Source organism: Schistocerca nitens, chromosome 3 (assembly GCF_023898315.1).
Source record: "Schistocerca nitens isolate TAMUIC-IGC-003100 chromosome 3, iqSchNite1.1, whole genome shotgun sequence".
Taxonomy (NCBI): domain Eukaryota; kingdom Metazoa; phylum Arthropoda; class Insecta; order Orthoptera; family Acrididae; genus Schistocerca; species Schistocerca nitens.
In genome coordinates this window covers 907,997,263-908,022,525 of record NC_064616.1, presented here as the reverse complement: position 1 = coordinate 908,022,525, position 25,263 = coordinate 907,997,263, and the positions used below count along the sequence as shown (strand labels likewise).

Below are 25,263 nucleotides of genomic sequence, written 5' to 3'. Positions count from 1 at the left end.
CTAATCGGGAGGAATTACAACTGCTCCTCCGCCTACACTGTCCGCTCGTCCTTGGTCTCCAGGAAACCAAGTTGCGCCTGACTGACCGTATTGCCTTTACCCACTATACCTCGGAGCGATATGACCTCACCCCTGTGGACGGTGTCCCCGCTCATGGTGGGGTCATGTTGCTCGTTCGGGACGATGTCTATTACCATCCCATCCCATTGACCACCCCACTCCAAGCAATAGCTGTCCGCATTACTCTTTCTGCTTTTACTTTTTCAGTTTGTACCATCTACACTCCACCGTCATCTGCTGTTAGTCGGGCTGACATGATGCACCTGATTGTTCAGCTTCCACCGCCGTTTTTATTGTTTGGCGACTTCAATGCCCATCATCCCCTTTGGGGCTCTCCTGCATCCTGTCAAAGAGGCTCACTCTTGGCAGATGTCTTCAACCATCTCAATCTTGTCTGCCTCAATACCGGCGCCCCGACTTTCCTCTCGGACTCTACTCATACCTACTCCCACTTGGACCTCTCGATCTGTTCTACCACTCTTGCCCATCGGTTCGAGTGGTATGTCCTTTCTGACACCTATTCGAGCGACCACTTCCCCTGTGTCGTTCGTCTCCTGCACCACACCCCATCCCCACGTCCTTCAAGCTGGAACATACTGAAAGCTGACTGGGGACTTTACTCCTCCCTGGCGACCTTTCCGGACCACGATTTTCCCAGTTGTGACAATCAGGCCGAATACCTCACGGCTGTTATCATCAATGCTGCCGAACGTTCCATCCCTCGTACTACTTCTTCACGTCGCGTTTCCGTCCCCTGGTGGAACGAGGCTTGTAGGGACGCTATCCGTGCTCGACGACGTGCTTTACGCACCTTTCGCCGCCATCCTACGTTGGCGAATTGTATTGAATACAAACGACTCCGAGCGCAATGCCTTAGAGTCATCAAAGACGGCAAAAAAGCTTGTTGGGCCTCGTTCACCAGCTCCTTTCACAGTTTTACTCCCTCTTCCGTCGTTTGGGGTAGCCTGCGCCGGCTGTCGGGCATTAAGGCCCACTCCTCGGTACCTGGCCTGACCTCAGGTAATGAGGTCCTTGTTGATCCTGTGGCTGTCTCCAACGCCTTTGGCCGCTTTTTCGCGGAGGTTTCAAGCTCCGCCCATTACCATCCTGCCTTCCTTCCCAGGAAAGAGGCAGAAGAGGCTCAGCGACCTTCCTTCCACTCGCTGAATCTGGAAACTTATAATGCCCCCTTTACTATGCGGGAACTCGAACGTGCGCTTGCACTGTCCCGGTCCTCTGCTCCGGGGCCAGATGCCATTCACGTTCAGATGCTGGCACACCTTTCTCCGGCGGGCAAGAGCTTCCTTCTTCGTACCTACAATCGCGTCTGGACCGAAGGTCAAGTCCCCATGCGTTGGCGTGACGCCGTTGTTGTTCCTATACCCAAACCCGGGAAGGATAGACACCTTCCTTCTAGTTACCGCCCCATTTCTCTTACAAGCTGTGTCTGTAAGGTGATGGAGCGCATGGTTAATGCTCGGTTAGTCTGGATTCTTGAATCTCGACGGCTACTTACTAATGTCTAATGCGGCTTTCGTCGCCGCCGCTCCGCTGTTGACCACCTTGTGACCTTGTCGACATTCATCATGAACAACTTTTTGCGAAGGCGCCAAACGGTAGCCGTGTTCTTCGACTTGGAGAAGGCTTACGATACCTGTTGGAGAGGAGGTATCCTCCGCACTATGCACAGGTGGGTCCTACGCGGTCGCCTGCCCCGTTTTATTGATTCCTTTTTAACGGATCGAAAGTTTAGGGTACGTGTGGGTTCCGTATTGTCTGACGTCTTCCTCCAGGAGAACGGAGTGCCTCAGGGCTCCGTCTTGAGCGTAGCCCTTTTTGCCATTGCGATCAATCCAATTATGGATTGTATTCCACCTAATGTCTCAGGCTCTCTCTTTGTCGATGACTTCGCGACCTACTGCAGTGCCCAGAGAACATGCCTCCTGGAGCGCTGCCTTCAGCGTTGTCTAGACAGCCTCTACTCATGGAGCGTGGCAAATGGGTTCTGGTTCTTTGAAGAGAAGACGGTTTGTATCAACTTTTGGCGATATAAAGCGTTCCTTCCGCCATCCTTACATCTCGGTCCCATTGTTCTCCCATTCGTGGACACAACTAAGTTTCGAGGGCTCACGTTGGACAGGAAACTGTGTTGGTCTCCACATGTCTCTTATTTGGCGGCCCGTTGTACACGTTCCCTTAATGTCCTCAGAGTTCTTAGCGGTTCATCTTGGGGAGCGGATCGCACTGTCCTGCTTCGCTTGTATCGGTCCATAGTCCGATCGAAGCTGGATTATGGGAGCTTCGTGTACTCGTCCGCTCGGCCATCCCTCTTACGCCGGCTCAACTCCATCCACCATCGGGGGATACGTCTTGCGACCGGAGCCTTCTACACTAGTCCTGTCGAGAGTCTTTATGCTGAAGCTGCCGAGTTACCATTGACCTACCGGCGCGACGTACTGCTGTGTCGGTATGCCTGCCGGCTGTTGTCTATGCCCGACCACCCCTCTTACAAGTCCTTCTTCGCCGATTCTCTCGACCGTCAGTACGGGTTGTATGTGTCTGCCCTGCTGCCCCCCGGAGTCCGCTTCCGTCGCCTGCTTCGACAATTGGATTTTGCCCTCCCTACCACCTTCAGAGAGGGTGAGAGCCTGACACCACCTTGGCTCCAGGCTCCGGTTCATATTTATCTCGACCTCAGCTCACTCCCGAAGGAGGGTACTCCGACTGCAGTGTATTGCTCACGGTTTGTCGAACTTCGTGCTCGACTTGCCGGTCACACCTTTATTTACACCGATGGCTCCAAAACTGACGATGGTGTCGGCTGTGCCTTTGTCATCGGGGCCGCCACATTTAAATACCGGCTCCTCGACCAATGTTCGAGCTTTACGGCCGAGCTTTTTGCTCTCCATCAGGCCGTTCAGTATGCCCGCCGCCACCGCCATTCATCGTATGTACTCTGCTCTGACTCACTCAGTGCTCTTCAGAGCCTTGGAGCTCTCTATCCGGTCCATCCCTTGATTCAACGGATACAGCAGTCCCTCCATTCTTTCGCTGATAATGGTTCTCCTGTCAGCTTTCTGTGGGTTCCCGGACATGTAGGAGTGCCTGGGAATGAGGCTGCGGATGCTGCAGCCAAGGCTGCAGTCCTCCTGCCTCGGCCAGCCTCCCATTGTGTCCCGTCATCTGACGTTCGTGGGGATGTATGTAAGAGGCTTGTGTCGTTGTGGTGGGATGCTTGGTCATCCCTCCAAGGAAACAAGCTCCGGGCAGTAAAACCGCTCCCAACTGCTTGGACAACATCCTCCCGACCATCTCGGTGCGAGGAGGTCCTTCTGACCAGGTTGCGGATTGGGCATTGCCGGTTTAGCCACCGCTACCTGCTCGCCGGTGACCCAGCCCCGCAGTGCCCTTGTGGTCAGGCATTAACAGTGCGCCATGTTTTATTGTCGTGTCCCTGTTTTAGTCAATTTCGTGTTGTCCTGTCCCTGCCATCTACTTTACCGGATATTTTAGCTGATGACGCTCGTGCAGCTGTTCGTATTCTGCGTTTTATAACTTTAACTGGCTTGTCCAAAGACATTTAACCTTTTTACTTATTTTATCTGCATATTTGTCAGGTCCTTCTGGTGTCCCCCCATCCCCTTGAGTTTTACCAGATTCCATGTGCTCTCACAACAGTGACCGGGCGCTAATGACCTCAGCAGTTGAGCGCCCTTAAACCCAAACCGCATCTAATTGACCAGCTTTTTAAGATGCATTTAGATGGGCCATATTTTATGGAAATATTTGGCTAGAATTGTGCAGCTGTCAAATTGCTGCAGTAAATTGGAATTTTGTGGTATGCCAGGGTGACATTGCTGATGCTGCAGGTAGCTGACAATGTATTGCTGAGGGTTGCTGGTGTTGGCCTCCAAGGCTGCAAAACATTGTGTATTGAAGTTCACCAGTAAGACACGTATGTCTTTGTCTGAAAATGCTTCCCTCTTGCTGTCACCTTTGTTTCTTACTTCTCTCATTGACAGTGCTGCAGTCACGTGTCTGAGCGAAAAGATATCATTTCAGTTTTGTTCGAAAATTTGCTCGCGTACAGGTACACATAGCCATGTGTTGTGTAGTTTGTTGTATACAGCAGTGGAAAAGTGCACAAATGAGAAAACTGTGAATTTCCTGAATGTAATTCAACTATGACCGCAGCTAAGGGGCATTAAAATAATGTATACTGTTGGCAAGCTGTTGCCAATGAGTTTGGATTCAAGTCTGTCGAAGCATACAAAAAAATTCTGATATCTTCAAACCTACATCAGATGTGAGGCAAAAAGGTTGGATAGGAAGAGTGGAAGCCCAGGTGGCTCCTCATGCACATGGTTTACTTGTGAAGCCCTTAGTTTCATACTGTCCCAAGACATATCTGAAGCATGGTGTGTGCAGGTGAACAAAAATAAAATAAAAGTTGTATTCTTATTTGTAACTCCCCTTAATGAAATCTTTCAGTTCTTCTCACAAAATGTTGCACACATCTGATCCCATACGGCTTAATGATGAATAGTAAAATTTAAAGAGGTGTGATAACTTAAACTTGTGTATGAATCACCAGTAGCTAAAAGCTGAACGGTGATCACGAGTTGGGTAGTGACTGGTATACATTTTCTCATATTTGTATTGGTTTTAGCAGTCCATGGACCAATTGCTTGTATGAGATTTTCGAAAATGTGTTTTGATATTCTGGTAAAATTCTGTAACGGATATGTATCCAGCGTAAGTTCAGTAGTTAAATTTGCTGAAGTATTCCGCATACTTCAGAAAGAACACGTCCACAAAACTCGATTTCTCTTGTTCTGTCTAGCTTGATTGCATTTGAGCCACACTCACTTCTAGTAGCTCACGTTCATCCATTTTTTGGCAATGAATGCATTGGCAGTCTTGTCTCACAGTGGGGTAAACATATTAACATTAATGGTGATTACTTTTGAAATAATGAACAATGTACTTACTTTTTTCCATTTGTTTCATTTTCATTTGACTGCTCCTTAAATTTGCGATAGTGTTTGCTCCATCTTGTTCTTGGTGCTGTACCTCTTCCTGCCATGATTCTGTTACTGAAATCTTGGCAGAAGCATTCTTACTCTGAATTTTCTTCTTTTACGGTAACCTTGTGCTGCTGAAGTGTGGGATAATGTGATATTTACCTAAATGAGTTACAGTGTTCCTTATAAACTGCATCATAGTCAGTAGTTCCATTTCTCTACAGTCAGATTCTTTGAAGGGCAATATACAAAATATATCCTAGTGGCAAAAGTTTCTGCCAAGAATAGCAGAAACTTCTTTTGTGTCTTTCTGAGGTGTGAAAGTTTCTATGGAGAGTGGGACAAACTTATGAGAGGCATGTCATTCAGAAGGTGACAAGAAAACATACATCACTCATTTCTGTGTATTGTACACATAAGTACCTTCTTGGACCTACGAAAGGGCTGTATTACTGATACTTTCCCTCATAGGTCTGCTGTTCAGGGCCCAACCAGTAGGATACTTCTGTTGAAAAAACAAAGTTCATTCCTGTATTTCGGTGATAAATACAGTTACAAAAACACATTTTTCTACATTTCATGAGTTCTAGTCACTGTTATAACTACATGAAGGTAATGGTAAATATATTTTAAGCTCAAGGTGAGTTGAAAACATTAGGCACCTCACCCTGTACTCATGTACATTATTGCTGCTGAATAGACAAAATTGGAGGTAACATTATATCTATTATTGTTTCTTGGAAAAAATCTTGGTAAAATATCTTTGCTATTGAAAATATTGATGACTTACAGAAACACTTTCTTTCCACCTGCTTGACATGTAATGTCTCGTGTGTTAATTTATTATTTTAATCGATTAATTAATTAATGTATTTTTACAGAAGGGCACGATGCTCTTTCTAGCTTTGTGATATGGTCACTATGAGCTCCGATAAGTCGGTTGTCCGACGCAAAGCAGATTCAAACAATGGTGCTCAGGCAGCAGGACCTGTGCCTGGTGGTACAGAAGATACTCCAAATCATCTTGTTTACAAAAAAGTAAGTAAATGTTTGAAATCCATATTTTCTGAATAGTATTTGAAATATCTTTGCTGTGTAAGAAACTTTAAAATATGTTAAACTGGTTGTAAGAACAACTGAACTGACATAACATACTGTAGGCCTATGGAGAATCTTGCTTTAATTTCAAGATCATAATTTTTTAGACAAACAAAAGGTAAAAAGAAAGTTTTTAATGTGCGTCAACATCTGCATGGTAGTTATGAATTAATGCTTGTTTCCTTTTTTGTTTTGCTGATGAAATTTTTAATTGATACATGACAGTTATTACATGTTCTGATGTATTAAATGCTTGTTGAATGAAATTTACGAACTATTTCTTGTCTTCTGTTCGTGACTATGATGTGTTGGGAATGACGGAAGAATGAAATTTGTGGTATGGATAACATAGTTTAGATATTTCTGTTGATTGTGCTATGAAAAATACAATACTTACTTTTCCACATAGTACAATTACAGGGTTATGCACCTTGCCTCACATTTTTTGTTTTAGTAAACTCCATTCCTGAAGTGAGAGTCTTGAATGGCTGCAAAATACCTACCCATGTATAGCTGCTGTAACCTCTTCATTGAACTAAAACATTTTCTAGCCACAGTTTTTTCAGATGTGACCACAGCTAGGAGTCAGAGGCTACAAATGGATTGAATGTTACAGTCATACTTAAGATACTGGAGTTGTCTTGTTAACATAGCATTTTTGTTGACTGGTGTATTGCATTAACCTGATGATGATTTTCCCCCTTTTGCAATAGTTTTCACCAAGTAATTTTTGTATTATTTGCAAGACACACTATAAAAACAATCCATTTGGTATCCCAGAAGACATTGTTCATAACCTTTCTGACAGATGAAATTGCCTTCATCCTCTCTTTGTTTAGGGTTACAAACTGTCCCCAACTGCTCTGATGGTTTGTGGTGCTGGACTTGTTTTACTTGTAGTGCACTCAACTATTTGGATTCAGAAATTTCCTGGATGTCGGGCCAGAACTTGAATATTGCCTTTCGCAAGCACTACTGTTACTGAGCTATCTGGCCATGACTTGCAATGTGCCCTCATAATGTAAATCTTGTACCTCTCTCCTGCTCTCCTACATCCATTGCTGGAGTGACCAGAGCGTAAAGTTTGCTTATGATGAATGCGCGTTTTAACAAAAGAAAAACTGCAAACTGAGCCTGAAAGGTCATGAGGCAGTGACATAGCAACATTTTTTACGTTGAAACTGGAATGAGCAGACTGTGTCAACAGGAATTTGTAAGAGTGATATTTTAGAACTAACTGAAATACTTAGAAATGTGGTGGGGTACATAAATAAACAAGTGAGTGATTCATGAGCTTTTTAAATTCCTGATATACCAATATATCACAAAGAAATGCACTAAAAAATATGTTCATTGTTTACGTAATTACAATGATAATTCACTGTTGACAGCACCAAATCTCATTGATTAATTGTTTGATAGTCTCTTGGTGTTGTCCCGCAGAAAACACAAGAATGCTATCAGACTACATGTCAGCGCCCTCCTATCAGAAATTTCGTGTGGGTACAACACTGAAAAGCAGTAACAGATGTGGGGACCTAATTTTTTAGAAATTGCCCTTAGTGTAAATGGAAGCAAAGGGCCATGTTAAGCACCTTCGTGAGTTTGCTTATTGGAATAGTGGATACAAACTGTTACTGATATTAAATGTGTTTCAACGGTGGGTCTGTTCCTATTCTTGATATATTGGAATGGCCTCCCGACATATTGTTAAAGCAAAAATTATGGTGCAAGAATCATAATAAAATCTGCCATAGATGCATTACATGAAGATTTGTTAATAACACTAAGCTGATAATATTGCTAAAATTATTGATTGGTTTACAAGAAAATAGTGTATTCATTTATTTACAGGGCAAGATTTAGCTCTGTGTGTGACCGTAGACCATAGGGAAAATGGGAAGAGATGGAATTATAATGTAGAAAGCTAAAAAAATTTTGGTTGTGCATGTTGATACCTACACTAAAGCTCTTCTAGAGGGCTGAACTTTACATCTCATCTCCCCTACTGATTTTGAAAATGAAAATTTTACCAAGGTAGACTACTTGCAGCAGTTACATTAATTAATTTTATGTGAAATTTGGGAAAAAAATTGAAAAAGGCAATTTGTCAGACATAAATTTCAGTGCAAAAAACTGTAATAAGAATACATTGTGGCACAAACTCTCTGTTCTGGACAAATATTTAACCAAAGTGATACGTTGCTGTGTAAAACAAATAACTGCAGGATGGCTGTTTAGTGCTCCTTTAATATTTCATAAAGTATGACATGTTTCAGGCATCATGTCCATTTTCAAGCACATTCACTGGAACAGGAGCAAGAACACAATGTGATTGTCAGAGAGCCAGTTGCTGTACTTCCATGTATTGTCAAATGAAACCTCAGTCATAGAATAACCTAAAAAGTATTCAGTAGTGTCTCCATACAGTGTTCATCAGCCATAGTTTTTATATGATGTCTCATATTCATTAGCATTTATGCTTCTAAGCATTGACGTTCAGTTTGACAAACTAAGGACTATGGCACCATGAATTGGACCATATACTTATATACTAACACTAGCCTTACAATAGATGCTTTGCCTGGGAATTTTTTCCACTGATGTCCAATCTGTTTGACAATAATGTTAGCGGCAGGAATAAAATTGTCTTTCACTGTTTGTAACCTAACCTCATTGTGGCATAGGATTTGTAATAATTAATTTAAAAGAGCTTCTGTTTAATGTAAGTACACATCATCTCTTGTAAATGGTGAGCTGGTAACCTTGTATTTGCTGAGAAAATGTTTTTATAGTGACATCATCCACTATGTAGTTGGATATTCTGATTGTGATCTGTGGAAGTTAAAATAAGTGCATTAATTGGTTGCAGTGACTGTTCATTAACTATCAGTATTTCTATAAGTTATCCTTTATTATACTTCTTTGTGGGAATAGATGCTGTTAACTTTAATAAAGACAGTAAACACAAGGCTCAAATTTATTGCTGGCTGTACACATACACTGAGGTGACAAAAGTCATGAGATAGTGACATGTGCTTCTACAGATGGTGGTAGTGTCACGTACACAAGATATAAAAAGTGGTGTGATGGTGGATATGTCATTTGTGCTCAGGTGTTTCACATGAAAAGATTTGACACATGATTGTGGCTGCACAGTGGGAATTACCAGACTGAATGACGCAATGGTAATTGAAGCTAGATGAATTGGACATTTCATTTTGGAAATTTTTAGGGAATTCAGTGTTCAGAGATGCACAGTGTCACAAGTGTGCCGAGAATACCAGATTTCATGCATTACTTCTGACTGAAGACAACACAGTCGCAGACAGCCTTCACTTAACAACTGAGAGCAGACAATCACCACTACATGATAACTGCAGAAATCAATGAGACATGTACAGTGAACATATCCATTAGTACAGTGCAGCAAAGTTTGACGTTGCTGGACTATGGCAACAGACAACAGATGAGAATACCTTTGCTAACAGCACAACATTGTCTGTAGCGCCTCTCCTGGGCTGGTGACCATATTGGTTGGATCCTAGAGGACTGTAAAACCATTGCCTGGTCAGATGAGTCCAGAATTCAGTTGGTAAGAGTTGATGGTTGGGTTAGTGTGTGGCACAGACCCCACGAAGCCGTGGTCCACTTTGACAACTAGCATTTTGACAAGAAGCAATCTCATGGTGGCTCCATAATGGTGTGGGTTGTGTTTACATGGAATGGACTGGGTCGTTTGGTCCAAGTGAACTGATCATTAACTGGAAGAGGTTACCGTATTTACTCGAATCTAAGCCGCACTCGAATCTAAGCCGCACCTGAAAAATGAGACTCGAAATCGAGGAAAAAAATTTTTCCCGAATCTAAGCCGCACCTGAAATTTGAGACTCGAAATTCAAGGGGAGAGAAAAGTTTTAGGTCGTACCTCCAAATCGAAACAAAGTTCGTCTAGTTGTAATATGAGACACAATTTAGGTCGAATGAATGACGATACAGCTGCAGTAGTTTGGTTCGAGTCGTAAGCTTAGCAGTTACGGTTTACCAGGTAGCCATTGCTACGCGTCACGCGCTCCGTCCGTATTTATACGGATATCCTTCCTTTTTCACGTGCTTCGTCTGGTTTGAATTGATTGCTTATTTTTCTTTGATCTGATAAGTGCCGTTCTCTTTGTTATAGGTGTTTACGTCACTCCAAGCTGAAAATGCATTACTGCACTGTGTCATGCATTGTTTGACGCTTTCTGATAGTGCGTGTTTACGGCCCGTCACCGCTCGCGGCGTGGCTTGCTTTTGTGCGCGCTACCGCCACTTACAAATAAAAAAATAGAGAGGAGTTGTCTCATTAGTGAAACATTTGTTGTTACTTACACTACTGCTTTCTTCGATAATGATCAACAAGAACCAAATAACAGACTGCGTATGATAGATGATGTTCTGAACGAAATTTTAGCGAAAATTTTTCTCCGTTCCAAAATCTTTGCAGGCGCCTCTTTAGTTCATTACATTCTGCACAGAAATTAGAGTCATCTTAGATTTAAAAATCTAGTCAGTTGCCGTGCTTCATTTCTGACTATATCACTATCAGGCATAAGAATAATACGAATATAAACATGACATGATATGTATATTCTTCCGCGTTTGCTGTTGTCTCACTCTAATTTCGTAGTTTATTAGGCAGACAGGATTTAAATGAGATAGTAGCAAACACGAAACAATACATGGCAAAATGTTTATATTCGTATTAATCTTATGGCGAAGAGAATACTACATGTGATTCACAATTCATAAAAGCTCCTATCTCTTCTCACAGGTAGGAAAAAATTCAGAACGTAGAGTTGGCCATATTGACAAACATCCCAAACAGTCTTGCCAGTCGGATTTTCGTAGTACATTGAAATGCTGCTACATTTGAAGAACAAAAATACAGAATTTGTATTTACTTCGTTGGATAATGTACCAAAATGCAGTGGTCGAAACTCTGGGCGGAGGAAAAAGGCTAGTCTTCCACTTTTTTTTTTAATTTATTTACTGACGCAGAGGTTTTGGTGCCAGTATTTATCTTTGTGCCTACAAAGCATGCCTGTGTGGCGCTACATATATTCGACGGCAGAAGTTAGTTGTGGCGGCACCCACCAACATTTTTCAGAACTCCCGCTTGCTTTGCACTCGATTCTAAGCCGCAGGCGGTTTTTTGGATTACAAAAACCGGAAAAAAAAGTGCGGCTTAGATTCGAGTAAATACGGTATGTTGGCCTGCCTGAAGACCATTTGCAGCCAAGCCATTCATGGACTTCATGTTCCCAAACAACGATGGAATTTTTATGGATGACAATTCACCATGTCACTAGGCCACAGTTGTTCACAGTTCGTTTGAAGGACATTATGAACAGTTCAAACAAATGATTTGACCACCCAGATCACCCGACATGAATCCCATCGAACATTTATGGGACATAATCGAGAGGCCAGTTCGTACACAAACTTCTGCACCAGGAATGCTTTCACAGTTATGGATGGCTATAGAGGCAGTATGGCTCAATATTTTTGCAGGGGACTTCCAGCAGTTTGTTGAGTCCATGCCATATCGAATGGCTGCACTATGCCAGGCAGTAGGATGTCCAGTGCAATATTAGGAGGTACCCCATGACTTTTGTCACTTCAGTGTAGAATAACACAAAGATGATTGTAATAGTTAAGTTTAGTATTGTGGAAGAGTTAAAATTTTTGGAAGTTACTTGTTGGACTTCTGAAAATGGAAATTAATCTTTTGGTAAAAATTGTTTTTAATTTAGTAAATGCACAGTAAGTGATATACAGTATTTTAATTATTGTGTGAAATGTTGCACAAGTATTTACTTGAAACTGACTTCACTTAAGATTTTTTAAAGAGTGTTAGTTATTTTTATGCAACACAAGAGGGCTACTGATAAATCAAACCTGTATTAGCAACTGGTACGATCAAAGTCACCACCACCACCACCACCACCACCACCACCACCATGCAATGTAACATAGTTATAGCAGCCTGTATGGCATCTCACCTACTGTGAAATCCGTAATATAAATAAAATTATAAAAAGTTAACCTGCATCACTGCCGCCAATAGAATGTCTACTAGACAATTGTATGTAATACAGTAAAAGTTTGTCTTGTCAACACCTCTTGATATATAAATATAACATTTCATAAATATTTGAGCTGTGGGGTATCACAGAAAACTAATTGGTATTTATTGTTCCTTGTGAATAAATTGGCTTTCATAATCTATCAAGGTGTGCGTCACTTTAACTTTGCTTTGGTCTGGATGCTACTTACAAAAAAAGGGCTTTTTTTTAATAACTGCAAGGACTTAAAGAATCAGTTATGCAAAATATCCACTTTTAGTGAGTGATGTCGTGGCTTAAGGTCAAGTGTTCATGGAAGCAGATATATTGTCTTCCGTTGCATTGCCGTAAAGAAAATGTTACTGATATAATTTGTGGCATAAAGATTTTTTTATGTCATTGAGACAGTGTGTCATTTTAATTTGTTCTTAAAAACATTTTTGGTTTAAATATAGGGAAAAAACAAAAACCACCTAAGTGTCACTTTTTTTTTTAGTGTTACAGGGGGCAGGAATGCAGTAGAAGCCAAATGTGCAACTTTGAGAGCTGAAATATTGAAGTCAGCAGAAAATAGGCAATCAATAAGGCCCATGGAAATCCTTGTCTAATACAAGATACAGAATTCAGTCCATGAAGGAGAAGATATAAATGTGCCAAAAATGGAGCTTATAAAAGGGAATATGATTGACAAAAAGCGCAAAATGTCAAAGCAGGGATGACCAGAAGAAAAGTGCAAAACTGTAGAAACAAGAATGACTATGGGAAAAAGAGATCCTGCGCATTTTGAAAAAATTGAAGAAAGATTGGAGAAATGAGAAGTAGATGTGAGAATTTAAAGAGCTCATATGGCAAGCCAATACTCAGAAAAGTAGGAAAGGCTGAAAGGCGAAGTTAGTATATAGAAAGGCTACACAAAAGAAAGAAACTTTACACCAAAATGGAAGTAGGTGGGAATGAGATAGGAAACATGATACTGTAAGAATAATTTGACAGAACACTGAAAGACCTAACTTGTACACAAGACAGGTTGAGTAGATGATGATATCTTAGAATTGTTGAGATATTTGGGGGGAGCCAGCCATTACAAAATTATTCCATAGGGTACGGAAGATGTGAGACGTTGAATACTATGACTTCAAGAGGCATGTGAAATTTTCAATTCTAAAGAAAGCAGATGCTGACAGTAGTGGATACTACCAAACCATCAGTTTAAAAAGTAATGGTTGCAAAGTAGAAACTCTATCTCCTGTAAATGGAAGAGCTAGTAAAAGCCACCTAGGGGAAAATCAGTTTCGGGGATGCACAACAGCCAGTATTAACACTTCTGCTTAACTTAGATGATACATTGCAAAAGATGAACCTAGAATCATAGCATTTGATACTTAAGAGAAAGCTTTTAATATTGCTGACTGGAATACAATCTCTGCAATTCTAAAGGTTGCAGGGATGAAATACAGGGAGTAAAAGGCTATCTACAACTTTTGCAGAAGCCAGATTGTGAGTAATATGGAGGTGCTTCAGGAACTCAAATGGGAATCCGTCATGGGAAGGCGACATTCTTTTCAAGTAACACTATTGTGAAAATTCAGAGAACTGGGATTTGAAGCTGACTACAGAACGATTCAGTTGCCACCAAAATACTTATCGCATAAGGGCCACATTGATAAGATACTAGAAATTCAAACTCGTACAGAGGCATATAGACAGCCGTTTTTCCCTCACTCTATTTGTGGGTGGAACAGAAGGGGAAATGACTAGTAGTGGTACAGGGTACCCTTCACTGCACACTGTTGGTGGCTTGCGGAGATTATACGTAAATGTAAGTGAAGGTCAGTTACACATAATGAATAGTGTATTCGAAAGACAAAAGAAAATTGGGTAATGGAATGTAATTGAATTAAATCAGATGATGGTGAGGGCCTTTTACTAGGTAATGAAACACTGAAAGTAGTAAACGAGTTAAGTCTTTCTGAGAGTACCTGTTTGGAGTAAGCCTTGACTGTTGTGAATTGTGGACAGTTAACACTACAGATAAGAAGGGTATAGAAGCTTTTAAATGTGGTGCTACAGAAGAATGCGGAAGATAAGGTACTGCATTGAATAGAGGAGAAAAGATATTTATGGCACAATGTGAATAAAAGAAGTGACATGTTGATAGGACACACCCTGAGGCATCAAGGAATAGCTAATTTGCAAAACGGGGCAGGAGGGAGGGTTGTTAAATTGTGCAAGGAGACCAAGGCTTCGATACGGGAATCAGGTTTAAATGGGATGTAGCTTGCAGTAGTTATGCATAGGTGAATATATGTGCATGGGATAGACTAGCATAGGGCACTGCATCAAATCAGTATTTAGGCTGATGACAACAACATATTATTAAATGTGCATATATGCAATACAATATAAGGAAACATAGGATAGCATTGAATTATAAATATTGTTGGTACATCTTTAAAGCCATGCCGTTCTTACAGATGAAAAAATATAACATACAAATGAAATTGGTTTTACGGAGTGCGAATAGAATATTATGGCTTCTGGAAGTATCCAAAACCGTGGTGGACTTGTAGACACAACACACGGATACGAAGCAGCTCTTGCAACTTGCACGTGCTTCCTGGAAAGGAAGTTTATTTTTCATCAGACTGTTTAATAAATTTAGAAAAACTAAATTAAAAAAATTTGTAAATAATTCTGTGAGCTGCATTTGTGGCAGACAATAGCTTATGGTTTGCAGGGATTCATGCAGTTGGTTTTTGTCTTTTGCCATACATGAATAGAAACTTGAGAAATCTATTTAATAAGGGTCTGAAATTTAATCTGCATTTTTGTATATATAGCCTTTGTAGATTTAGGTACATGATTTGAATTTTTGCTGTGCACCTCTCTAAATTTGACATTGATAGCAGAACCAGTTTATTTATGAAATAAGAAGCTGAAACTAGTCTCATAAATAAACAATTTGAAAGAGCCACCAAATTTTTATGAAAGTAATTGAGGATATTTAAAACCTCTGTGTTTTTCTGCTGTTAAGTTACTATGGAGTTGTAACTAATTATGTCTTGTGAAGTTAACTCCTTTAGTTATCTTGGTGAACAGCTGGTGTATGTTAGGTGTAATTTTTGAATTACAAAATACTTAACCAATTCTATGAACTGCAATCCCCTTAAGGTGTTATTTCCTGTACTTATTGTAAAAGTTGTCATTACAAGAGTGATCCCAGCTTTAAAGGAAAGATGTCCTTGAGGAGACTGTAACAAACCATAAGCAAGAGTAAAGTTCAGTGTAAGTACATATTAATTATTGCAGTATTCTATTGATTTTACTCATTATCTTTCACAATTTAATTGTTGTATTGATGTTGCAGATGGACCAATGAAATAAAAAGCAAGAATGTGAGAGTTTAATATTGTTATTGCCATGCTTATGCCTCATCATGAGAGTACCTCAGGTTTAAGGTATGTTGAAACCATAGTAGCTTGGCCAAATAACAGCCCTCTCTCCCTCCCCTCTCTCTCCCCCCTCCCCCTCCCTCTGCCTCTCCTTCCACCTCCCCTCCCCCACTCCCCCCTATATCTCTCCCCCTATATATATCTCCCCCTATATATATCTCCCCCCTATATATATCTCCCCCCTATATATATCTCCCCCCTATATATATCTCCCCCCTATATATATCTCCCCCCTATATATATCTCCCTCCCCCCTATATATATCTCCCTCCCCCCTATATCTCTCTCCCCCCTATATCTCTCTCTCCCCCTATATCTCTCTCCCCCCCTATATCTCTCTCCCCCCCTATATCTCTCTCCCCCCCTATATCTCTCTCCCCCCCTATATCTCTCTCCCCCCCTATATCTCTCTCCCCCCTATATCTCTCTCCCCCCCTATATCTCTCTCCCCCCCTATACCAATCCCCCCCCATATCTCTCTCCCCCCTATATCTCTCTTCCCCCCCTATATCTCTCTCCCCCCTATATCCTTTCCCCCCCCCCCCTATATCCTTTCCCCCCCTATATCTCTTCCCCCCTATATCTCTTCCCCCCTATATCTCTTCCCCCCCCTATATCTCTTCCCCCCCTATATCTCTTCCCCCCCCCTATATCTCTTCCCCCCCTATATCTCTTCCCCCCCTATATCTCTTTCCCCCCCTATATCTCTTCCCCCCCTATATCTCTTCCCCCCCTATATCTCTTCCCCCCTATATCTCTTCCCCCCCCCCTATATCTCTTCCCCCCCTATATCTCTTCTCCCCCACCCCTATATCTCTTCTCCCCCACCCCTATATCTCTTCTCCCCCACCCCTATATCTCTTCTCCCCCACCCCTATATCTCTCTCCCCCACCCCTATATCTCTCTCCCCCACCCCTATATCTCTCTCCCCCACCCCTATATCTCTCTCCCCCACCCCTATATCTCTCTCCCCCACCCCTATATCTCTCTCCCCCACCCCTATCTCTCTCTCCCCCACCCCAATCTCTCTCTCCCCCACCCCTATCTCTCTCTCCCCCACCCCTATCTCTCTCTCCCCCACCCCTATCTCTCTCTCCCCCACCCCTATCTCTCTCTCCCCCACCCCTATCTCTCTCTCCCCCACCCCTATCTCTCTCTCCCCCACCCCTATCTCTCTCTCCCCCACCCCTATATCTCTCTCCCCCACCCCTATATCTCTCTCCCCCACCCCTATATCTCTCTCCCCCACCCCTATATCTCTCTCCCCCACCCCTATATCTCTCTCCCCCACCCCTATATCTCCCCCCCTTCTATATATATATCTCTCACCCCCTTCTATATATCTCCCCCTTCTATATATATATCTCTCTCTCTCCCCCTTCTATATATATATCTCTCTCTCCCCCTTCTATATATATCTCTCTCTCTCCCCCTTCTATATATATATCTCTCTCTCCCCCTTCTATATATATATCTCTCTCTCCCCCTTCTATATATATATATATCTCTCTCTCCCCCTTCTATATATATCTCTCTCTCCCCCTTCTATATATATATCTCTCTCTCCCCCCTTCTATATATATCTCTCCCCTTTATTTCCCCCTCCCTCCGTCCTCTCTCTCCCACTCACTGCTTCCCTCCCCCCCTCCCAACTGTCCCCCTTCTACCCCTCCCAACTGTCCCCCTTCTACCCCTCCCAACTGTCCCCCTTCTACCCCTCCCAACTGTCCCCCTTCTACCCCTCCCAACTGTCCCCCTTCTACCCCTCCCAACTGTCCCCCTTCTACCCCTCCCAACTCTCCCCCTTCTACCCCTCCCAACTCTCCCCCTTCTACCCCTCCCAACTCTCCCCCTTGCTGTCCTTCCTACCCCTCCCAACTCTCCCCCTTCTACCCCTCCCCCCCCCCCCCCTCTCTCTCTCTCTCTCTCTCTCTCTCTCTCTCTCTCTCTCTCTCTCTCTCTCTCTCTCACTCTCACTCTCGCTCACTCCCCACCCCATCCCCAACACCCTGTCACTCTTCCCCCACCCCATGCCACCCATGTGTGTGTCATTTTTTTACTTACAGTGGGCATTTCTCTTGTAATTACTGACTGGTGTTTGAAGTCTATTGAATTATTTTGTTGTTTAGTGTGACTTTTGGCGCACAGATAATTGCATAATTAACAACAAGCTTGTTGTGTAGCTGTATGCACATTAATCAGGCATTTTTCTTGCATTGAACTAGTTTCCAAGTAAAAGGTGTCACATGTTGCTAGCTATTACAGTGTGAAGTTGAATGGCAAATGCATTAGTGCTTTCTAATAGTGATACGTGGAATGGGACTCAGGTCTTCAAACCTTACGGTACACAGAATTTCCAAAGGGCCTTGATGTTGGCAGAATTGACGTTTTGCAATGTAAAAGTATCTAGGAAATGATATTTACTCTTGGTTTACAGAACACTTATTATTTGGGTGCATATCAATCATTTTCCAAGAATGGTATTACAAGTGCTCTCTTCTTTCACACTGGAACTATTGAAACTAAATGTTGGTAACTTTTTTGACTTTATGGTAAAATAATGGTTCAGTGTGTGTCTCATAAGACATTTTTGAAATGATTTGTTTTCTCACTGCTAGAGATATACGAAGTTCTGTCAGTTATGCAAAGGAGCATTATACACTGTAACAAATTGTACATGACTGAAACAAACCTGAAAAAATACTTGATTCTGAATGGTGTACTGGATTGGAAAGTATGATGCCTTCGACGATAGAGTATATCTGATGCAAACAATATTCTGTTTCCTTTTTTCATATAGGAACTTACAAAAGAGTGGTAATGTGACACATGTTGAGGAATCATAGGTTTATTTCAGTTCAACAGTAAAAGAATGTGTGCAATGTGATTTTGTGTAATGCTGCTGTTTACAATTGAGTGCTGAGTGCTATGGCACATCGTAGTGTTATGGGATGTGATTAGTACTTGACACAACTTAGTATACTGTAAACTTTGTCAGAATGAAAATTACATAAATGTCAAGGATAGGCAGGGTCCAAACTTTGTGCAATAGATTACCATAGATCACTCTGCCGCTAAATCCTCCAAGATGCAACACATATCATGTGCTGACTAATGTTTTATAGTGGCACAGTTTGATCACACTGAGCATATTATGATTTCTTATTTGTTGTTAATTAGTATTGTGGCTTCTGCAACATGACACTTTGTAAATTGTCATTGTGTGTCACTGTTTGAATGAAAGAACTCTGAAAGAATATTTCATTGCATATTGATGTGGCTTTTGAGGTTTCTTTACATTCCATAGTAATGTGGGCATACATTGTGGAAGTAAAGTGATTTGGTTCAGTGTTGTGTATGTAAATAACTCATTGCATGAAGACCTAACAAAAGGTGGACCATAAAATTAAAGGAAAATCTTCTAACAGAACTGATAGGAATATGGGGGGTGGTGGTGGTGGTGGTGGTGGTGGTGGTGGTGGTGGTGGTGGTGGTGGTTGTTGTTGTTGTTGTTTGTTGTTCTGGTTGTTATGACGTGGAAGTCTGTGTGAAAAATGATCTCTGTTTCAGGATAGGGCATGAATACATATAAATAGATGCTGTTGAACAGAATTGCTTTAGCACAAGAGTGGCAAGTACAGCCATTAAATATAGATGAGGGTTACATAGTTATTCTTCAGGAATAATTATTCTGCTGTCTAAGACATGGTAAGTGTGCTCCCATGGTATGAATTTCGCTCAGCTTTTTAGCCAGCCTGGAAGCACAGGTGCAACAATATCAGACTGTACGCTGTTCTGAGTAAATGAATGGAGTCAGAAAACGACAGTTTTGAATCTTTTAAATTCCTGAAAAAATGGAATTATTTATCCTGAAAAAATGAGGCTTTATATGTGAGAAATGTCAGTGTTATTCTGTTATAAGAAGCTGCTGACTGAACAAGTGTTTTTGCAGAACAGGTCGTGAATATATCTATGAATAATATAGAGATAAATTCATTAAAAAAAAAATAAAAGCTTATGGAGAAAAAAGACAAAATCTATTTCTGGAAAGAAAAAGAATCGTGTAATTACAATTACAAATAAAAGACAGAAAAACTGAAGTATAAATCAGATGTAAAGTGAAGCAAAAATAAGTACAGAAAAATGGATGTGGCTATAGATACGTGAAGAGGTTGAAATGTGATAAAGGGTGGATGATGATGATGATGATGATGATGATGATGATAAAGTAGTAGTCTGATATTCGTAAATAAAATCATTTCCATCCAACAAAGCTGCCAACTGTTTTATTATGATACCTGTTGCAGTAACATAATTTTCTAGTGGCTGCATACAGTTTATGTTAAACGTGAATGTTATATTACCCCAGTACAGCTTCTGTTCATTATCATCATGGAGCACACGTGGTGAAGCTGTATTGCTGAATTTACTACCTCAATCGTTCTTACATATAACATTCATCTGAATCTTTTCTGTATTCTGTCTTGCTCTTACAGATAGCCAAATCCCCTTGAGTAAATTCAGTACTTACTCTTTGTTACCATTATTTCTGTGAAGACATTCTAGGTTGACTATTGTTTTGAGTAATCAGCTGCTTCAAACATGACACTTGCGTGTACAGTCAGTCTTGCCCTTTCTTCCAAAGTTAGGGCAACTGTTTGAAATCAGACTGTGTAGTCATTCGCTGTGTAGTCATTCTTGTTGTACTTTATTAATAATAGCTTACACATAACAAATGTGGTTGCTTGAGACAGAGGCAGTCATCATGGCTCCACACAATACAGTATTTGTTTTTATGTCACATTTTGAAGATTGAATTCAGTACATATTTCGAAGTACTTGTCAGTCATTGATTACATATGCTCAACATATTGTTGGTTGGAATAACGACCAACACAATCAGAAAAAAATGTGTTTTTTGTCTGTAATTGCAACTTTTTATTTTGCCTACTGGGTACTGGTTTTGATAGACGGGCCATCACGTGATCAAAAGTTTTCAGAAGATAGTTAAAATAGTAATGCAAGAGAAATTTACAAAATTTGTTTTCTCTGTGATAGCAAATCTATGGTATAGAGTTCAAATTTACCCCTGCCATGCATTTGTGATGCTCATTTCCTGAGTATGCGAATAAAACAGTTCCCACTGTAATAACACATTAAAGTCAAAATAGCAAATCTATGTAGCCATGTTTACATTTGCTGTTTTATATGGTGTACGTATATCCCTACAGAACATCGTTCTGAACATGAATCTTTTCATCCTCTCCCTTTCCTCCCCTCCCACTCCCCGTAACGTAACCTATACAGTATTATTATATGCAAAAGTATGGTATTTAGTCCAATATAGCCCACTGTTTACTATGTTCTAATTGATCGACGTAAAGATTGATTTTAAGATTATAGGGGCCCTGGCACCGTGCTGTTTTAAATGCACTTAACATACTGTTTTAAGTTGCGGATGCAGAAGGGAACAATTGATATAAAATGGGCTCATCACCCATAGGTGTACAGCTCCACCAGGTTCAGATTATAATAACTGGATTAAAGTGCCACAATAATATAATATTCACAGCACAGCAAGTTTGTAAGAATTAGTGGTGTTCCTTTGTGGTCTCCTAATATCGGATCCCATCGATGTAGCCTTTCACAGCTGCATGTTATATACAAGTAGTAGTTTTCATGGCCGTTGATGGTCTTTGAACTGCGACATGGCGTGGAGAAGGTGCAATGCAGTGCCATAGAGAGCCTCAGCATGCACATGAACACTGCGTGGATAAACACGAAACTGGAAATATGACAAAAGACTGGTGGTTGCATAGTAATATGTGGCCACATTGCACCACTCTTACCTCTGCATGCTAGATTTCTTTTCAGTAAAGCTAACGCTGGGTGTTCTAAAAGACTCATGATCAGATTGTTGTTTTATAGTGATATAAATTGTACACTAACAGTAAATGTAAAGAGGGCTGCATTTATTTACTATATTGCTTTTCATGTTTTATTACAGTGGCGACTGTTTTATTCATTGTTTCATTATGTAACTTCTTAACAGTTTAACTGCTATAGACATGCTCTCTGCAGTCTGTGCGGAGTGCGGCTTTGTTTTCGCTGTGCTGCTCACCAAATGCTGCTACCAGTGCTTAAGAGCAGTAGCTCCACCACAGCTGCTGTGAAATACTTACATGATTATTACAAAATACTTATCAGATTATTACATGCTGAAAAATGTGATTTTTTTTGCTTAATTTACAGTCTGATATCTTCACTTGATAAAGGACTGAATTGCTTTTCAGTGCACATCATAGGTACTGTGCTGCATCAAATTAAGTAAAACATTGTGCAAAATTTTAAAGAATTTGCGGGGGAAAAATGCATTGTGTGAATAGCAAATTTTGTATTTTGGGCATCAACAGCTGTAGAATTGTACCATGATGAAAAAGACCTCTTCAGCTGGATGATAAATCTATATGATCAAACTAGTTTTGCGGCATTAGAGCCACATCTTCTGGGATACAGACTTATTTCATAATTTATTTCAAATGATAACCTGTAGTATTTGCTATTTCAGTCTTTCTTGGCATATTCCACTGATGAATTCTTCTCGGGTTATCAGCCAAGTGGTGGCGTCGTCTTGTCGCAATGTTTCAATGAGTTCTGTACCCATCATCTTCTGGAGAAGAGTTCATCAGATAACCAGTAGATGATCCAAGTGTCTTCATACAAATGTGTTAAAAAACCTCCCGATGGCTGATTTATTAGACAGAGAATGTTGGATCATAGACTGATTATCTTCTGAAATAAATTATGAAATATGTATCTCTGAATGTTTGGCTCTTAACGCCGCGAAACTAGTTGGATCATAAATAAAGATTTATCACTCTGCTGAAGCTGTCTTTTTCATTATTACACTGAGGTGACAAAAGCCATGGGATAGCGACATGCACGCACTCAAGGTATAAAAGGGCAGTGCATTGGTGGAACTGTCATTTGCACCCACACGATTCATGTGAAAAGGTTTTGAGATGATTATGGCTGCACAATGGCAATTAACAGACTTTGAGTGCAGAATAGTAGTTGGAGATAGATACATGAGACATTGCATTTTGGAATTTGTTGGAGAATTCAATATTCAGAGAGCCAAAGTGTCAAGAGTGTGCCGAGAATACCAAATTTCACCGGTTACCTCTCACCATGGATAAAGCAGAGGCTGATAGCCTTCATTTCACTCAACAACCAAAAGAAGCATCTTTGTGTAGAGTTGTCAGTGCTAACAGACAAGCAACATCATATGAAATGACAACAGAAATTAATATAGGATGTACGATAAACATATCTGTTTGCATAGTACAGTGAAATTTGGCGTTAATGAGCTGTTGCAGCAGGCAGTTGACACGAGTGCCTTTGCTAACACCACGACATCGCTTGCAATGCCACTCCTGGGCTTGTGATTGTACCAGTTGGACCTTCGAAAACTGGAAAACTGTGGCCAGGCTAAAAGAAGCCCGATTTCAGGGTAAGTGTGTGGCTGGCAAAGACCCCACAAAGCCATGATCTGAGTTGTCACCAAGGCACTGTGCAAGCTAATGGTGGCTCCGTAATAGTGTGGGATGTGTGTACATGGAATGGTCTGGGTCCTGTGGTCCAACTGCACTGATGAATGATTGGAAATGGTTATGTTGGACTACTTAGAGACCATTTACAGCCATTTTTGAACTTCATGTTCCCAAACAACAGTGGAATTTTTATAGATGAAAATGCACTATGACAGTGGGCCACAATTGTTTATAATTGGTTTGAAGAACATTGTGGACAATTCGAGTAAATGATTTGGCCACCCAGATTGCCCAAAATGAATCCCATGGAATATTTATGGGACATTATCAGAAGTTCATTTCGTGTACAAAATCTTGCACCGGCAACAGTTCCGTCATTAGGGATGGCTGTAGAGTTAGCAGAGCCTAATACTTTTTCCACGGGACTACCAACAACTTGTCGAATCCATACCACGTCAAGTTGCTGCACTTTGCTGGGCAAAAGGAGGTCCGACACAATATTCGGAGGTATCCCATGACTTTTGTCACCTCAGTGCATATTTGGTGGTCATACAATGAGCGCATTTCTGTCCTTGCATGTCAGGAATGATGTGGTCATAACAATCATCAAATTTCATAGAAGATTCAAGATAGCGAAACGAGGTTTTTTTGCAAATGATAGCATGTAAAGAGGCACATATTCTGTGTGATAAATGCTCTAAACTTTATTCACTGAGATATGGAAGTGACTTGTCCACAGCAGTGCGAGGTTAGTGGAATGGGCACATAAACATGTCACTAGCACTTCAGGAAAATCCAGGGGCTGTGTTTGAACATGTCCTCAGCATGTGAGGAGTGTCGGAGCATGAAAAGTTAATTTTTGTACAGCAGTTAAAGGATTAATTTCATATTTTGTGCTAGTTTTATGTTTTAATTATCTTTTACATTCATACTTTAAGCAATAAAAATGAAGCTCTGTACATAGGGAACATCCACCACTGCTGGATGCAATTTGCATCTGTTGAAAGCACAATATTGACTTTTAATATTTGACACCTACTTGGGAACGATGCGTGACGAATGCTAGACGGGGGGTGATAGGACACCTACACATTTTAAGGTTGCACTCAATACCGTATGTCTGCTATTGTAGAAAAAAAACATTTTGTAAATTTCTCTTACATTATTATTCTGCTTACTGGAATCTGGTAGCCAGAAGGTGAAATAAAAAGAAAGTTACTTTAGTCTAAACATATATATTTTTTTCTGGTCATTGATTAGTTGGTACACCTTGCAGTATGCCTGTTAGTTGTATCTGTGTCATGTTGTGTATATTAGATGCAGTGACACCTGCTCATAACAAATAATTATTTTCTTTCAATTGTTAGTTGTGACCAATTATTATTGATGCCGACACTGGTAATTTTTATTGTGACCCACTTTTTCGTTGCTTGTCTTGTATGAGACATGACCTTTATTAAAAATGTATTTTAAATTTACAGCACACAGTTCTTCGTTCTGGTACTTTGGAAGGGATGGTAAAATTATGCAAACAAGATACAGCTGCTTTCAAAAAGATTGGCTTGGTTGGAAACCAAATGGTCATGGCACTAAATTACTGTGTATAAAATCAGGAAATGGTGGTATAAATTCTTGTCAGTGATTCGTATTTCACCAGTTCATTCTAATGAATTGCCAAGATAGTGCTTGGAGAACAGATCTAGCTAGAGTCAGTTATTCATTGTAACAGACTTGATGTTACCGTGCTAACAAAGATATCAAACCTTAAGTTACAGGAAAAGAACAAATTTCCTACTACTGTATATTTGGTCTTCAGATTTTCATGTGGAAATGACTTTGCATTCTTGACACACAGAATGCAGTCCGCAAATGCCTTTTGGGAATTAGTTGTTTCTGTCTATAGCTACATCATTTTTCTGTGTTACCAAGGAGAGAATAGTTGTTATCACTGCATATGTTTATTTCTTG

General features: G+C 40.8%; 1 protein-coding gene across 7 annotated transcripts in view; it reads left to right on the top strand.

The window, feature by feature from the left end:
* Positions 1 to 25,263, top strand: part of LOC126248966 (regulator of G-protein signaling 7) — a 220,949-nt gene that overhangs the window by 30,930 nt on the left and 164,756 nt on the right. For 3 of the 7 annotated variants that reach the window (XM_049950518.1, XM_049950516.1, XM_049950517.1), the window contains one exon: positions 5,966 to 6,122. In XM_049950518.1, the coding sequence (XP_049806475.1) occupies positions 5,997 to 6,122 (126 nt within the window). In that variant the 5' untranslated portion in view covers positions 5,966 to 5,996. Of the gene's footprint in view, positions 1 to 5,965; positions 6,123 to 12,785; positions 15,575 to 15,656; positions 15,748 to 19,312; positions 19,451 to 25,263 lie in introns of those variants that run through there. The other 4 variants (XR_007545569.1, XR_007545570.1, XR_007545571.1 and 1 more) reach the window with 4 other exon arrangements.